The sequence below is a fragment of the Euprymna scolopes genome, chromosome 22 (genome assembly GCF_053919585.1).
Source record: "Euprymna scolopes isolate OS-2025 chromosome 22, ASM5391958v1, whole genome shotgun sequence".
NCBI classification, from domain to species: domain Eukaryota; kingdom Metazoa; phylum Mollusca; class Cephalopoda; order Sepiida; family Sepiolidae; genus Euprymna; species Euprymna scolopes.
The window spans coordinates 78651062-78668541 of record NC_136503.1 but is presented as its reverse complement, the minus strand read 5'-3'; the positions used below and the strand labels follow the sequence as shown (position 1 = coordinate 78668541).

At 30.8% G+C, this 17480-nt stretch overlaps 1 protein-coding gene across 3 annotated transcripts in view; it reads left to right on the top strand.

The window, feature by feature from the left end:
• The window catches only part of LOC145243476 (ABC transporter G family member 20-like), a 120060-nt gene that overhangs the window by 3600 nt on the left and 98980 nt on the right, over positions 1 to 17480 (top strand). The window contains exons 1-3 of one of the 3 annotated variants that reach the window (XM_080106414.1): positions 2262 to 2473; positions 9169 to 9357; positions 16008 to 16167. In XM_080106414.1, coding sequence (XP_079962540.1) covers positions 9206 to 9357; positions 16008 to 16167 — 312 coding nt within the window. In that variant the 5' untranslated portion in view covers positions 2262 to 2473; positions 9169 to 9205. Of the gene's footprint in view, positions 1 to 2261; positions 2625 to 9168; positions 9358 to 16007; positions 16168 to 17480 lie in introns of those variants that run through there. The other 2 variants (XM_080106415.1, XM_080106413.1) reach the window with 2 other exon arrangements.

The following is a 17480-nucleotide window of genomic DNA, read 5'->3' as shown; positions in this document are numbered from 1 at the left end:
AATATTGGCCAGCCAAATGGAAAAATGAGAAACAAACAGGAATTATCCCTGCTGCTCAAGGAAGCATACACACACGCACATATATATATATATATATATATATATATATATATATATATATATATATATATATATATATATATATATATAATGTGTGTGTGTATGTGTGTGTGTGTGTGTGTGTGTGTGTGTGTGTGTTAATATTTATTTTAAAAATATTAGTTATAAAACTTGAAAAAAATTAAAGTTAAGCTCTATGTAAGGAATTGAGGAAAAAAAAATGGTTAATTTTAGTGTGAATGCAGTATTCCAACTTCCTGTCGTTGAAAACTTTCTCTGACTATTTACTGTGAATGCCAGTATTTATAAGTACTTAATTCCCTTCAATTTTTGTGTTAATTACCGATGGCCTGAAAGAAAAGATGCTACTTTATGACGCTAAGTGTGGCTTTGTGACTGGGTTTGAACAACTGACAAATAAATTCATATTAATTTTATTTTGTCTACAACTTTATATATATGCTTATGCTCTACCTCATATGTAGAGCTTCTAATATCTTGATAAGTCTCCATTTTAAGAATCTTTCAATATTCTTTAATACTCTTTGATATATATATATATATATATATATATATATATATATATATATATATATATATATATATATATTTCTGTGGAAATATGATTTTTTCAATTATATTTCACCTTTTTTATATGTACAAATCCTTAATTTAAGAAGCACCATGTAATTACAGAACATACAGGGTGACCAAAAAAAAAAAAAAAAAGAAAAAAAAAAAAGAGCCCAAACTCTAATTAGGTCCTGTTTCTTAGTGTTTTGTCCGGAAGAAATGAAACTTTGGTCATAACTAGTTTATTATATTCAAAACATCACATCAAAACACTAGGGTCTTTGGTCTTTTTTTCTCTGTTGACTGCAAAATGCTCAGAAAAACAATTGAATGTCCTCTGTTTTTTTTTGGGTCACCCTGTATAACAAACAAATTACAAAAGTCTATATTCCAACTTTCATGATGTTGACCTTCTTACAATTTATTCATTTAATTACGTTGACATTTACAATTCTTGACAGTAACTGTTTCATAGCACAAAATCATTCATTTAATTATTAATAAATCAATGAATTCATTTTGCCCTTAACTCATCAGAAAAAATACCAATTATAAATCCACCAAAAATAAAATAAAATGCATTTAGGCATGATTGCAAAATATGAAAATTGAAATTACCTTTTATTTTATCTTTTGGAACTTCTCTTCCAATTTTTTTCTTGCGACTTCTCTTCCAATTCTTTTTTGCAACTTCTCTTCCAATTTTTTTTTTGCATCTTCTCTTCCAATTTTTTGTTGCAACTTCTCTTCCAATTTTTTTTTGCAACTTCTCTTCCAATTTTTTTTTTGCAACTTCTCTTCCAATTTTTTTTTTGCGACTTCTCTTCCAATTTCTTTTTGCGACTTCTCTTCCAATTTTATTTTGCATCTTCTCTTCCAATTTTTTTTTGCAACTTCTTTTGCAATTTAACTTATCGTTTCTTTTCTCACCATCTGATTGAATAGGCGCTTCGGCAACTTTCGGCTGTTTAGGTAAACAGTCGAAAAAAACAAGAAAAAACAACAAAAAAATAAAACGAACGAAAAGTAGGGATAGGATTAGAAGACCGTAAAAATGTTTTGAAAAATAATTTATAAAAAGATATGCGAAGAACAAAACGAAAGAAGAAAATAGTGCCAATAAATAAGTATGTATTACACGGAACCGCTTGAAGATAGAAGAGAGAGAGAGAGAGAGAGAGAGAGAGAGAGAGAGAGAGAGAGAGAGAGAGAGAGAGGTTAACTGTATAAACGTAAAAAACTAAGGTAAGTAACTCTATCACACTTAATTATTCCCCTTGTATGACAGGTATGTTTGTGTAACAGTAACACCACACTGACGTAAACACAATAAAATAATAATAAAAAAACAACAACAACAAAAAAAAACAAACCCTGCTGTGATTAGTCTCGTTGGAGCGACAGTGACCACACAAAATACATACTCGACTTTGATATAAGCCCGAAGGAAGATTATTATATTTACCTTGTGCGTAATTAACTGACGTTGATCGGATAAACATGTTCGATTTATTTATCTAGATCCCCCCTCTCTCTCTCTCTCGTCATATGTTGATCGATTCCTCAAAAACTCCATTCAGTTAGGAACAAGAGTTACCTCCCTTACATCCTAGTAATTTCAAAACAATAAACTAGTTATTTACTAAGAGGGTGTGGAACAAGGTCGGAAGATGGGGAGAGGCTGTAAAGAAGAGACACTGGCCTTTTAAAAATTGCCTAAAAGGACACGTATGTATACCTCGCTAGTAAGCAACAAGCTTAATTCACCGGAATGACGGGAAGCAATGAACTGGGATGGTGGACCTGGACCTCCTAGGACACACCCCAACAGCTCCCAGCTGTAGCCAAGACTTTGTCAGAGAGGATGTATCATCGACTGACTGACGTCCTCGGGATTCAGTTGACAGTTGGGATATCTAATTTCTTTCACTGAATTTTCGTGGTGCTTGCTGCTTGTATAATATTGGTCAGAAGTGAAAATCGCATTTCAAGTAAATTGCTGCTTTATCGTATTACGTAATATTTAAAAAATAATCGAAAAACAGGGGAGGTAATGCAGTCTGTCATTGTTTTTCTTTTGATTATTTCACGGTCGTTTTAATTCAATAACTTTCTGGGTGCTTGTGCAGAATAGTGGATTATGAAACAAACGCAGTTCAGGGCAAAATATTATTCCGTATTTGTGTGTTATGTCGAAATTAGTAAACGATCAAAAAATTACGAAAATTGATCCCGTAGAAGATGGGCTAGTTATATTTTTTAGAAAAAAAAAATCGCAGAGACTAACGGTCGAATATTTCCTATTTTTTCAAGCAAGGCAGAATTGGTAGCACAATTCTTCCGAATACGATAAAACTCGATAATTCGATGCATTCTATTTTTACTTGTAATTATTTTTCTACTGTGTCATAATTAATATTCTTTCTTCTTCTTTTTTTTTTTAATTATACTAATTTTAACGTGACACGTAATTACGCAATAACTTTTCACCTAAGATGTGTTTGTCTTAAAATACCCGGTTCTGCTGCGGAAGCATTAATCTCGGCAATCTTGTCTCGTTTTTTTAAGGGAGGCAACTCTATTTTACTAAGAATTGCAAGGAAAAATTATTTTTTCGACTACTTTATTTAATGTAATAAAGTTTTATAATATTAATAAAAAAATGTAAAATGCGACGATATTGTAATTTTTAAAACATTCGAGTAATTGTAAGAAAACTAAATCATTTTTCTTACAATTACTCGAATGTTTTAAAAATTTCAACTACTGTAGTGAAATAGAGTTACTTCCCTTATAATAATGAGTTAAGATTCCGAATTAGCTCAATTTCTGTTATATTGTTATCTGTAATAGTTTAAGATTTGTTTTCAAATAGTTTAAGATTTGTTTTTTATTAAATGACAGACTTATTTGTCTCCCCTGAATAATCATGCACAAATAATTTAACTTTTCCAATTTAATCAATCTTTGATTTTTTTTTGTATATTTCAATTGTACAAAAATGAGCTAAAATATTCGTTAGTTTTAGGATTGAGTTATGTTTGATTATAAAAACACCCAATTGCTCTAATTAGCCTTAATTTGCAATTAACTCACCAAGTTACCGATCTTTCTGCTTTTAAACACCTTCTCCCTCTCTCGTTGTATGTCCCAGAATTTAAATTTAGACATAGGTTGACTAATAAACGCCATAAAAAATATTATCTCTAATAATCAATATATATAATCAGTATGGTTATTGTTGTGGTTGCAAGGTTGAACAATAATTAGTAAGGAAATACAATGAAGACGCAAACAACAAGATAACGCAATAATAAGTGTATTAAAGAAAAGGTATATTTACAATATGTACAAATGACGGTGTCGAGTCAGAAAGTCTTGGTGGGAGGACATGTACGCTCTTCGGCGTCACTTCTGGTGGCATTTGAGTAAGACACACCAAGGCCAACCTAGGCTTGCCATTTATAGTGTTATGTTATTCACATATGCAAATAAGTGGTTGCCACCACAACAGTTATGACAATAGTGTATTCTTTTCATTATTTTGACTCTCGAGTATATATCTGACACTGTTAGACACAGTTAATCAACCGAGAACCACATCACTCTATATAAAAGCATATAAGATATCAACGGATACACACTTATCGTAGCCTTGACACCACGGCATCGAATCTACTCAAAACAGAATATTGGCGTGCTGCCTCAACTGTAAAACCCAGTTGCGCGCGCGTGGATGTATAAACATCATATCAGCTGCGTGTACATTTCCCTTTCCCCACCAACGCAAATTCGGTGGGCCTTAAACAAAACTTCAGTTGTTCGTGCGGACGTCATAAAAAGTATCTTACGTCATAAGAATGTTATTCTTTTCATCCAATCGGATTACAAGGAAAACAAATTTTAAAAAATGTTTTTTTTCTGAAGGCCTCTGTGGAGCCGGTCGGAGATGTATAAAAAGGGCATTTTTGTGCTTAAACGAATCAGTCGACCATTGAGCACCATGGCGTAAACATCAACATCGACCCGTCCACGTTTGGACGTTAAACACGTGCGCGCCCGATGGTTAATTCCTCCACGTGGATACGGACTTGCAACCCTAATGGATTTTTTTATTTTTACCCTTTCCTATCTCTCCGCTTAGTAAGCGATGGACTTTTTATATTGTTTAATTCTTCGTAAAAAGACTGGTTATTTCTAACCAAGAACTTTCACTTTTCTACATCTTTTCATTCAATCACCTCAGTCGCAAGGAAGAGACTTTCTCTCAATATAGAAACTTTCTTATCTTCTCTTTTCATTCATTTACAATCTTTTAAAAAAATAAATAAATTTTAAAAAAATAAATAAATTTAAAAAAAAAAAATAAAAAAAAAAATAAAAAATTTTTGTATTTAATTTATTCATTCGTCTCAGCCATCTTTGCTTGATTGTTTCAACTCCATTTTTACACTTTATTCATTATTTTTGCCTTTGCGGGATTAACACTGACACACCCGTGAGTCCTGCAACACACTCAGGAGTCAAAACAATGAAAAGAATAGAAAAGAACGTCATAGCCCTAATAGTCAGTCAATAAATAACAAAACAAAGATACACTCATTTCAATCACGCATTCAGATTTGAATTATATCGAATTATTATATTAATCCCATCCCTCCAAAAAACATGAATTGTATCATATCTTTTTAAATATTTTAACAGCTATATATTAAAATAATAAAAAATATATTAAAATAATAAAAAAATATTACAATAAAAATATATTAAAATGATAAAAAATATATTAAAATAATAAAAAAATATTACAATAAAAATATATTAAAATGATAAAAAATATATTAAAATAATAAAAAATATATAAAAATAAAAATATATTAAAATAATAAAAAATATATAAAAATAATAAAAAATGTATTAAAATAATTAAAAAATATATTAAAATGATAAAAATGATATATCAAAATAATTAAATAATATATTAAAATAACAAGCAAATATATTAAAATAATAACAAATAGATCCAAATAATAAAGAAATATATGAAAATAATATAAAATATATTAAAATAATTAAAAAATATATTAAAATAATAAAATTTAATTTAATATATTTTATATAATAATAAAAAATGCTTTTTTTTATTATTTTAATACATTTTTTATTATTTTAATATATTTTTTTATTATTTTATTATGTTTAATTATTTTAATACATTTTTAATTATTTTAATATATTTTTTAAATTATTTTAATACATTTTTTATTATTTTAATATATTTTTTATTATTTTAATATATTTTTTTATTATTTTAATATTTTTTATTATTTTAATATATTTTTTATTATTTTAATATATTTTTTATTTTAATATATTTTTTATTATTTTAATACATTTTGTATTACTTTAATATGTTTTTTATTATTTTAATATAGTTTTTATTATTTTAATATAGTTTTTATTATTTTGTTATGTTTAATTATTTTAATACATTTTTTATTATTTTAATATATTTTTTATTATGTTAATATATTTTTTAAATTATTTTAATATATTTTTTATTATTTTAATATATTTCTTATTATTTTAATATATTTTTTATCATTTTAATATATTTTTTATTATTTTAATATATTTTTTAATTATTTTAATATATTTTTTATTTTAATATATTTTTTATTATTTTAATATTTTAAATTTAAAAACATATTAAAATAATAAAAAATATATTAAAATAATAAAAAATGTATTAAAATAATAAAAATATATTAAAATAATAAAAATATATTAAAATAATTAAAAATATATTAAAATAATAAAAAATATATTAAAATAATAAAAAATGTATTAAAAATAAAATAATATTAAAATAATAAAATACTTTTAAAATAATAAAAAATATATTAAAATAATAAAAAATATATTAAAATAATAAAAAATATATTAAAATAATAAAAAATGTATTAAAAAATAAAATAATATTAAAATAATAAAATAATATTAAAATAATAAAAAATATATTAAAATAATTAAAAATATATTAAAATAATTAAAAATATATTAAAATAATAAAAAATGTATTAAAAAATAAAATAATATTAAAATAATAAAATAATATTAAAATTATAAAAAATATATTAAAATAATAAAAAATATATTAAAATAATAAAAAATATATTAAAATAATAAAAAATGTATTAAAATAATAAAATATACTACAATAATAAAAAATATATTAAAATAATAAAAAATATATTAAAATAATAAAAAATATATTAAAATAATAAAAATATATTAAAATAATAAAAAATATATTAAAATAATAAAAAATATATTAAAATAATAAAAATATATCAAAATAATAAAAAATATCTTAAAATAATAAAAAATATATTAAAATAAAAAAAAATGTATTAAAATAATAAAAAATATATTAAAATAAGAAAAATATATCAAAATAATAAAAAAAATGATAAGATAATAAAAAACATATTAAAATAATAAAAAACATATTAAAATAATTATAAAAAATCTCTCATTCTACAACGCTATACACGTTTTGAAATGCCAACGAATTTTTTCATCCTGAAATAGCAGCCTTATATTCAATGTCGTAAAATAATCTAACATCATTATCATAAGAACTATAGAATATGTCTCAGTATTATATACTGTGCGAATTTCCAAGAGCTTCAATTCTGTGATTGTGTACTTTGGCTACATAGTTTTGGACATAATTCATGGGTTTTCCAGTATTTTCCTAGGCATACACACCATTAAAAGTGCACTTTTTTAGAAAATTTGAAAATTTGACCTGGATGATAAATTAATGTGTAGTCTGAATTTCAATACTAATAAAAAATTGGTTCATACATATTGTCATAAATACTGGTAAGAAACTTTTCTATTAGTTGCATTTTTTATTTAGACTTATTTAGAGCCTGTGATTTAATTTATCAAAAAAAATATTTTCAGCTTCAAAAGCCAACGTTCTCTACAAAATTAGTTGTAACTTTATTTGTTTGCATCAGACTTTAATAAAACTGGTGTTTTCTGATCAGTGGATCGTGTGTTGTATTGGAATGACTAATATTTAACATTTCATGTATGCAGTAGAGACTCTGTGAGCCTTTAAAGCTAAAAAGAATATCAAATTTGGAAAAATTGAAAAATAATTGTCACAGATGAAAATGCGCATTCTTGCATGGCAAATTCCCAATAAGCAAACGAGCAACTTATAATAGGATTTTCAGAATTCTTGGACTTCCGGTTCGTTGACTGTCATGGCTCTTATGAGCTGCGACGTTGTTTGGCTGTGGAATCTATTATATACAATCTCTCACATTCTGAAAATCCTATTATAAGTTGCTCGTTTGGTTAGCATTGCTGGATGGCGTCGTCCTTTCGAGTTAAAAACTCCTACTAGGCTTGGGTTATTGATTGGTTGGATGGCCACGTCCCTTGTCGAGACGAAGTAGGTTCATTTCACAGTCGGATTTTGGCGCGGTTTGCTTGATCTGTGTTGGTTAATAGAAATTCTTGTGTGCGGGGCGTTTGCTCAGTTGGTAGAGTACTTGCCTCGCATGCAAGAGGCTCGGGTTTCGAATCCTGAGTTCAGATGTGTCTAACTGATGAGCCCAAATGAGGGCGAAACTCGAGTCTTGGACTTCCGGTTCGTTGACTGTCATGGCTCTTGTGAGCTGCGACGTTGTTTGGCTGTGGAATCTATTATATGTGTCTGTCATTAATTGAAATAATTTAATTGAAATAATTTAATAATCAAAAACTTGCAAATAATATTGAAATTTCATCTGATATTTACATTTTTTAGTCATAAATAAATGAAATAAATATTAACAGAGAAATGTACTTTGTTTGAAGCATTGCTGGTAAATAGATATGGAGGAATATAAGAAGGCTATAGCAATGCAGGGAGCCGGCTGTGGTATTGGCATGAACAAAAATGAACAGACTAAAATGGTCTTATTTGTCTTTGTTATTTCTTTTATCGTTGCATATTGTTAAAATGTTTTTAATTTATAATGAGGGTATGACCCCAATGATTTCGACAATCTTACTTATAACTTACGGTTAGGACAATCAACCAATGAGAAGCCTCCAACTTTATTATAAAAATATCGAATTTTCGATTCAATTCAGTTTGCTGTCAACCTCCGTCATGAAACGACTGAATCGTGACTGCATTGATTCTTCGCCACCATCTTTGTTATTAATTACTACTCAACACTCGAGATCGTGACTGCATTGATTATTCACTGATTTGATTTACTTTGTTCAACATAATGTCTCAACACTTAACATATATCCATTTATTTTTCAAGATAATCACAATACAAATCAGTAAACATGAACTTACTGTCTGATATAACTGGGATGGTGGAGGTCTTAATATTTCGAGAATATATCTCTTTTTTAAAACGAATGGGACCAAAGAATGTCATTAAAAAAAGAAAAATAATTGATATTTACATGTTTTAATCATACATAAATGAAATATTTTATTTTATTTTTCAGTTCTCCATATTGAAACGAATTTATCTGTGAATGGTTAATGATACGTAGCACAATGGAGGGCGGTTCCAAAAGCGATTCTTCCCCGGAGATTGCTGTGTGGATGAGAGACGTGTGTAAATCGTATGGATCATGCCGAAGCAAATTGCAGATTTTACACAACCTTGAGATGACCGTGCCTAAAGGGGCCATGTATGTCTTCTTGTTTGCAGTGTTCCATTTTTTGTGTTTTTTTTTTTTTTTTAAATAAAAAAATGTAACTGATTGAATTTGTGAGCAATTGAAAACTTAATTACCTCCTTTCTTTACTCTCCAATTGAAATCGGCGGATTTTGGAAACGAAATCGTTATATTTCACAAATGTGTTTTTTCATGAATTTTTCTACCTTATTGTTTTCCGTAATTATTGGATATGTTACTATTTGCGACATGATTGTTTATTACTGTTAAGTTTGCAGGTTGAAACAAGTAACGTAGAAAGCAATACAAATGACGACTCAACAAACAAAAGGTAGATCAAATAAGAAGTGTATTAGGAAAAGGTATATTTACAGGATATTTACATAATGGTGTCAAATAAGAGAGTCTTTGCTGGAGAAACATATCTGCTCTCAGCGGCCTTCGGTGGCTTCTGGTGAACACCCACTCAGACTAACTGAGTCTTCCTATTTATGTGTAATTACTATCCACATGTGCAAATGAATGTGTGTCACCATAACAGTTACTATTTGCGACATGATAGTCACGTAGGTACCATTTGTTTTACTTGAAATTCAATATTTTTTCGTTATTATAATATAGAATCAGCGTATTATATTACTATTTGCGACCATACAAGCATGAACTTGCATAACATTGTAAGTACATAACATTGTTTTTTGTTGAAATTCAATTTCACAATTTTCGTTATTATTCTAAACAAGCACTAAAAAATGGATTAAAGAAATATTAGGGATAAGTGAAATTAAATAGGTCACCATTTAGCAAGTACTAAATTCAAGACAGGGTGTTGTGAATTAAACAGGGGGAGACATAGATTAAATGAAAAAACATATTTATACTTTTACGTAACATAGTTTACCACATGGTTTAACATGTAGACACTCAGAGACCCAACACGTTGTAGCAGAATACATCGCAAGGAACAGAAGACAATTATTAATGCAACTCACTTTATTACATTGTAACAACAACATTTATTTTCGAGTACTTTCCCAAATAAACTGTGATCGTGCTCGTACTCTCTAACCTCTGTCCTTTCCAATGTCGTTTCGACCATGCCCTCAAACATGCTCTCGAACATCATCCACATCTCTAAAGTAATTGTCGAACGTGCACACATTCATTTTTATAGTCTTTTACTTGTTCTCTATCATGACATCATTTCACACACAGTTCCATATTTGCATACACACGTCACATTGGCGACCTTCTGGTATTCCCATACGGCTACCCATCTTGTACTTGTCAGGATCAACGTTGCTTAACTTCAGTGATCTAACAAGAACTGGTGTGGCAACATGATTATGCCGTATGTAGGCGATGTATGTGGGAGGACGTAAACACTTTTTGCAGCTTCTGCTTCCCACCTGGCCTACGGCTGTCTTGACCCTGACCTCCTGCTGGATCGGGATAAGAGAGTGAAGCTGAATTTGTGCAAACCAGCTTCACTTTAAGCAAACCCCCTGCGTGAGTCACTATCATTCTTAGGCTGATCAGATGGTTTTTGTCGTTCCAATAAATGAACCGCTGGCAACTCTTATGTGAGTACTCGATTCTGAAAAGGAATTGAGGAAAATCATCAAAGACAAAGACAAGATGTCCAAACAGAGCAGCTTTAGTATTTTATTCAAAACTCAAGATGACATTGGTAGTGATATATATATATATATATATATATATATATATATATATATATATATATATATATATGTAATTATTTATTATAATAATTATTAAATACCTGCAAACACTAGTGTTTCATCCTTTTGGGAATCATCAGTGCAGGGTGTCACGATTAACACTGGTCCATAGATTCGAACCCGGCAACAGAAGCCATCTCTGGCTTCATTAGCAAGGACCTAATCCATTCGATCACCATTAACCGCGAGAAATACTGTTGAAATTTAAACATTTGTTTTTTTAAAATGCTTTTTAATGTCTGTCAGAGTGATCTAATCATTATATGATGATCTGCGCATAAAAGCTAAATTGACCGACTTTATTTAAACTGAAAATGCTCATATATATATATACATATATATGATGATTGCAACATCTTGTCAGACGAGTACCACTCCCTCAGACACTTAAAGTCCATGAGCCCAAATGCCTGAGGGAGTATCTGTACACAGATGATGTTACAGAGTCTTAGCTTTGTACGACAGCTAAGTCTCTCTCTCGGTTCAAAATGTTGAGATCCAGCAACAAGCAAGAGCAAGATAGCCAGCAACAAGTTAAACTGCAGACCAGCTTAATGCGGGTACTGGTCTTCCGCTTTATGGTTTTTTTAAATCAGAGATTTGCTTCTCCTAGAAAGGTTGCCTTCACTACGGCTTACGGGAGCCCTCTCCACCCCAATATATATATATATATAGTGTACCACAAAAGTGAGTACACACCTTACATTTCTTCAAATATTTAAGTATATCCCAATTTTTCAATGGGACAACATTGACAAAATGACACTTTGACACAACGAAAAATAGTCTATATGCAGCTTGTATAATAGTTAATTTATTTCCCCCTGAAAATAGCTCAAACTATAACCATTAAAAGCTAAACCCTTGCCGACAAAAGTGAGTACACCCCTAAGAAACTACACTCCTAAATGTCCAAATTGAGTACTGCTTGCTATCTTCCCTCCAAAATGTCATGTGACCCATTAATGTTACTAGGCCCATGTGTGCATAGGGAGCAGGTTTGCAACAGTCACACTGTCTCTGATACTGGTCACTGAAAGTTCCATCATGGCAGCACATGGCAAAGAACTTTCTGGGGATCTTAAAAGATGTATTGTTGCTCTACATGAAGATGGCCAAGGCTACAAAAAGATGGCCAACACCATAAAACTGAGCTACAGCACAGTAGCTGAGATCATCCAGTGTTTTAAAAGAACAGGCCTAGGGTAGGTCGTCGAAAGGTGCTGAGCACATGTGCTGAGCATCACATTCAAATGCTTTCTGTGAAAGATCGGCATAAGAGTGCTGTCAGCATTGCTGCAGTGATTGAAGAGGTGAAAGGTCAGGCTGTTAGTGCTCAGACCATACGCCGCACTCTACATCTAATTGGTGTGTATGACTGTCACCCCAAAAGGAAGCCTCTTCTGAAGATGATACACAAGAAAGTTCGCAAGCAGTTTGCTGAAGACATGTCAACAAAGCACATGGATTACTGGAACCATGTCCTATGGTCTGATGACATGAAGATTAAGTTGTTCGGTTGTGACGGCTTCAAGCATGTGTAGCGGTGACCAGGTGAGGAGTACAAAGATAAGTGTGTCATGCCTAGAGTCAAGTATGATGGTGGGAATGGCATGGTCTGAGGCTGCATGAGTGCTGCAGGTGTTGGAGAGTTACATTTCACTTACTTGTTGTGGCAGAACCTCATATGTTGAAACTGATAGAAGAGTCTATTATATATATATATATATATATATATATATAGATATATATAAAGTGAAAGTGTTTGTGTGTGTGTGTGTGTGTGTGTCTTGTGTCTGTCTGTCTATGTACATTTCCCTACGCAATAACTCTGTCAATTTTCAGTCTACAGACTCAAAATTCGATATACAGGGTAGTGAGATTTGGGAAAATCTTTGCAATCAATTTTCGGCCAGAAATTTGGCTGTTAAGGGGAAAAAATTCAACAATTTGACCTTTGAGAACTCTACCAAACTTCTCTGACAATTTTGGGTCTAAACAATTGAAATTTTAGATATATGTTCCTTGGACATGGATCTAACTTAATAACTTGATTTGAGCCCAAAACCATAAATGTGAAGGGGGTCATAATAGGGGTCAAAGTTTAAAAAAATTAACCGCTTTTGCTAAACATACACCTGAAAAACACCCGGGAAACGCCGGGTTGATATGCTAGTATATATGTAAAAGTGAACGTGTCAGTGTGTCTGTCTGTGTGTCTGCGTACATTTTCCAACGCAATAACTCTGTCAATTTTCAGTCTATAGACGTGAAATATGATATACAGGATACTGAGATTTGGGAAAATCTTTGTAATCCATTTTCGGTCAGAAATTTGGCTGTTAAGGGGTCAAAGTTCAACGATTTGATCTTTGAGAACTCTACCAAACTCCTCCGACAATTTGGGTCTAAACACTTGAAATTTTAGATATAGGTTCCTTGGACATGAATCTAACTTAATAACTTGATTTGAGCCCAAAACAATAAATGTTAAGAGGTCATAATAAGGGTTAAAGTTAAAAACAAATTGACCTCTGCGGTCTCTACCAAATTACTCAGACAATTTCTGGTCTAAACATTTGAAATTTTACATAAAGGATATTCAGAGACAGGGCAAGCTTTTTAATCGGTTTGGGTCGAAAATTTTTGATTACCAATGTATAAATATATGTATGTATGTATGTTTGCCTATCTGCCTAAAACTTTCGACAGAGGCAACGGATTTTACCAAGATCAGTATCGTTTTGAAGTTCGACCTTTCAGATGACAAATATTGAAAAATTGGCTAAAAACATTAATATCTTCCCCTTCAACTTAGCAGTTTTCAACAGGAGGGGGGGGTTGCTTTTTCGCCGATATTTTTGGAATTCATCCTCTCTTTTCGATTGTCAAGCCTTAATTTAAACACAAGTCACTTCCGGTTTGGCGGTGGTCGTAACAGCAAAGACGTCAGGTTTTTCCCCCCGTTCTTTTTCTCCTTTGTGGTACGGGTTCGAGCCTGCCTTCCTACTCCCACTGTTTTTTTTTTTTTTTTTTTGCTCAACATACACATCCAAACACTCGGGCAACGCCAGGCTGAAATGCTAATCTTCTATACTCCTATAAATTCGTTTTTCTTTGGTGTGTATTGATATTCATATTAAAAACCATCTTTTCTTATTATTTAAAAAGAAAATACAATTTTCTTATATATGAGTCGTGGAATTGCATTCACTAGCAAAAGATCTAGCTAATTTGCATATTCTTTTAAACATTCATTTTAATTAATTCCCTATTAGTTTTTTCGGTTTTCTTATGGGATGATCATCCTAAGTTAACTATTACGTTTAATTATATTCATGCAGATATTCTACATGATTTATACTTGCATAATATTTGCATAAAAAGTTTATAGTAAACACAAATTGTTTCCATATATATATGTATACGTATATATTTTTGTTTAACAAATTTTGCCTACCATACTCCTCATAGAGTTTTTGGTCTACAGACATGAAACTTCATATATAAGGTATTTGAATTCACGTGAAAACCGGTTTTAACCCGGAAAAATCAGTGCAAAAGTGTGAAAATTTTAAAAAAAAAAAAATTGCCAGGTGAAAGTCAAATGCCGCCATTACGAACACATAACGTAGTAGCTATTGGTTCATGTTTTAATTTTTAGCCTTGCAGTAAACATGTCATTAACGGCAGAGGCAAAATAAATCGTGAGGTGAACGTTTTGGTTTCGATTCTTGGTGCTGGCGCATGAGTCTTTTTTTTATATACTTTTTAAATCATTACTATGTATTGCATCGAATCTGTCTATCTATGTATATACCTATCTATCTATTTATATATCCATAATAGTGAAAATGTCTGTTTATCTTTTCTCTATGGTAGTTAAGGAAGACTATTATACAGAAAGGCATTACTTTACATATTCACACTTATTAATATATACATATGCACATAACCTTATGAACAGTACATAGGGTCCAAGCAAAGCCGGGCGGAACTGCTAGTATATCTATAAAAGTGAAATTGTCTGTGTGTGTGTGTGTGTGTGTGTGTGCACATTTTCTTACTAAATTACTCTGTTAATTTTCAGTCTACAGACTCAAGATTTGACATAAGGGGTATTGAGATTTCGGAAAATCTTTTTAATCAGTTTTTGGACAGAAATTTGGCTGTCAAAGGGTCAAAGTTCAACTCTACCAAACTTCTCCGGTAATTGTAGGTCTAACAACTTGAAATTTTAGATGTAGGTTACTTGGACATGGATCAAACTTTTTAATTTGATTTGAGCCCAAAACAATAAATGTTAAGGGGTCAAAATTGGGGTCAAAGTTAAAAAAATTTGACTTCTCAGCCAATGTTTGGTCTAAACATTTGAAATTTTACATAAAGTGTATTCAGACATAGGACAAGCTTTTGAATAGGTTTTTGGCCGAAAATTTGGCTGCCAAGATTTTACCTTTGCAGTCTCTAGCAAACTATTCAGCTAATTTTGGAATTTTACATAAAGGGTATTTAGACATATAGCAAGCTTTTTAATCAGTTTCGAAAATATGGCTGCCTACAGGTCAAAGTTGAAAGAGTTGACATTTGCAGACTCTACCAAACTCCTCTGCCAATTTTGGGTCTAAACACTTGAAAATGTAGGTTACCTGGACATGAGTCAAACTTTTTAATATATATATACATATGTACATAAAGTTATGAACAATACATAGGACCCGAGCAAAGCCAGACTGAACTGCTAGTGTATAATAATCTCAGTCTATCTACCAGTATCTCTTAAAGGAACCCTTTGCAAGCTTTTAAGTAACCTCAGGATTCCATGGAAATCTGGTTGAGAAAAATTGATCTAAATGATGCAAATCCTCATCTAAAATATTCTGAAACAATAAATTGTTTTTTGTCGCTATTTTTACACAGTTATGGTCTACTCGGTCCCAGCGGTTGTGGCAAGACTACCCTCCTCAAATGTGTGGTCGGCAAATTAAAAGTGGATAGAGGGACTGTTATGTGCTTGGGTGCCCCACCCGGTAGTCCAGGTCATGCTGTCCCCGGATGTAAAGTTGGCTATATGCCCCAGGTAAGTTGGTCTCAAACGATTTATATATTTGTTGTTCTTAAAGTTATTATCAAAACAAGTACGACACATCATAATAATAATACTGAGAAAAAAAATATATATGTATACAATGTATATAAAAAAATGTTGCCAACCTTTCGGCACAGATTTTTTTTTTTTTTACAAAGTAGTCACCACTTATCAAGGCCCGGAAGAGTAACATGTCGTAGTAATCGTTAGTCGTGGAAATTTGGTAAATTGGAGTACATTCAATAATAAAAAACACTGTATGAAAACAACACTAGCAAGCAAATACTGGGAACTCAAGGAAAGCAGATGTTCGCCGGTAGTCGAATGGAAAATAGTAAGACAAGCAAACACATGTAGAGACCTAGACGATCCATGTAGATTATGCCTTCACGAAAAATTTGCTATCCTATACTTTAAAGAACCTCAACATCTATTAAACTGTAGGAGAGAAATAGCGAACAACTGTGTTCACAGGATAAAATCAGGATAAAATTTACTCTAGGATAGAGATACAAAATAATTTTAAAACTAACAATAACAATAGAAAATAAACAAATAAAATAAATAAATAAATAAACATGCATATACATAAATTATCACACATCTGTGTGTGTGTGTGTGTGTGTGTGTGTGTGTGTGTGTATATAAACTAACATAAAAAACTTAACCTAGATTTAAAACAGGTCAAGACACTAGATATCTACGCTAAATAGCAAACACAAAGGAACGGGTCAACCGGAGGTCAAATGGGCCTTTGCCCTGTAAGTACCTGCTCATTGGCTGATTAGGAAGGGTGTGGTGGATACTAGAAAGCTGATTGGCTAACTAAAAACTCAATAGAAGGTGCGTATATAAAAACGCCAGACAACCACAAAATTCTTGCATAAGCCTGAAGAATCCTAGAGTGGATGAAACGCAGAATATTCCGTGTAGCTTAATCGCCATATATATCTTACAACTTACTAAGTAGCTGTACCTACGTATTGAGCACTGTTGAAGTAAATACTTAAAGTTTACGCATAAATTTATACTTTCATATATTAATTTATGTGAGTAAATAAAGTAATTATATATATATATATATACATATATATATATATAAATACAATGTATATAAAAAAATGTTACCAACCTTTCGGCACATATTTTTTTATTTTTACAAAGGAGTCACCACTTATCAACGCCTGGAAGCTACTCGAGGATAAGGGTTAGTGAGTGTACAGTGGTGAAGGGGAACATGTAATAGTAATCGTTAATAGGGGAAATTTGGTAAATTGGATTACATAAGGGGATGGCTCATCAAG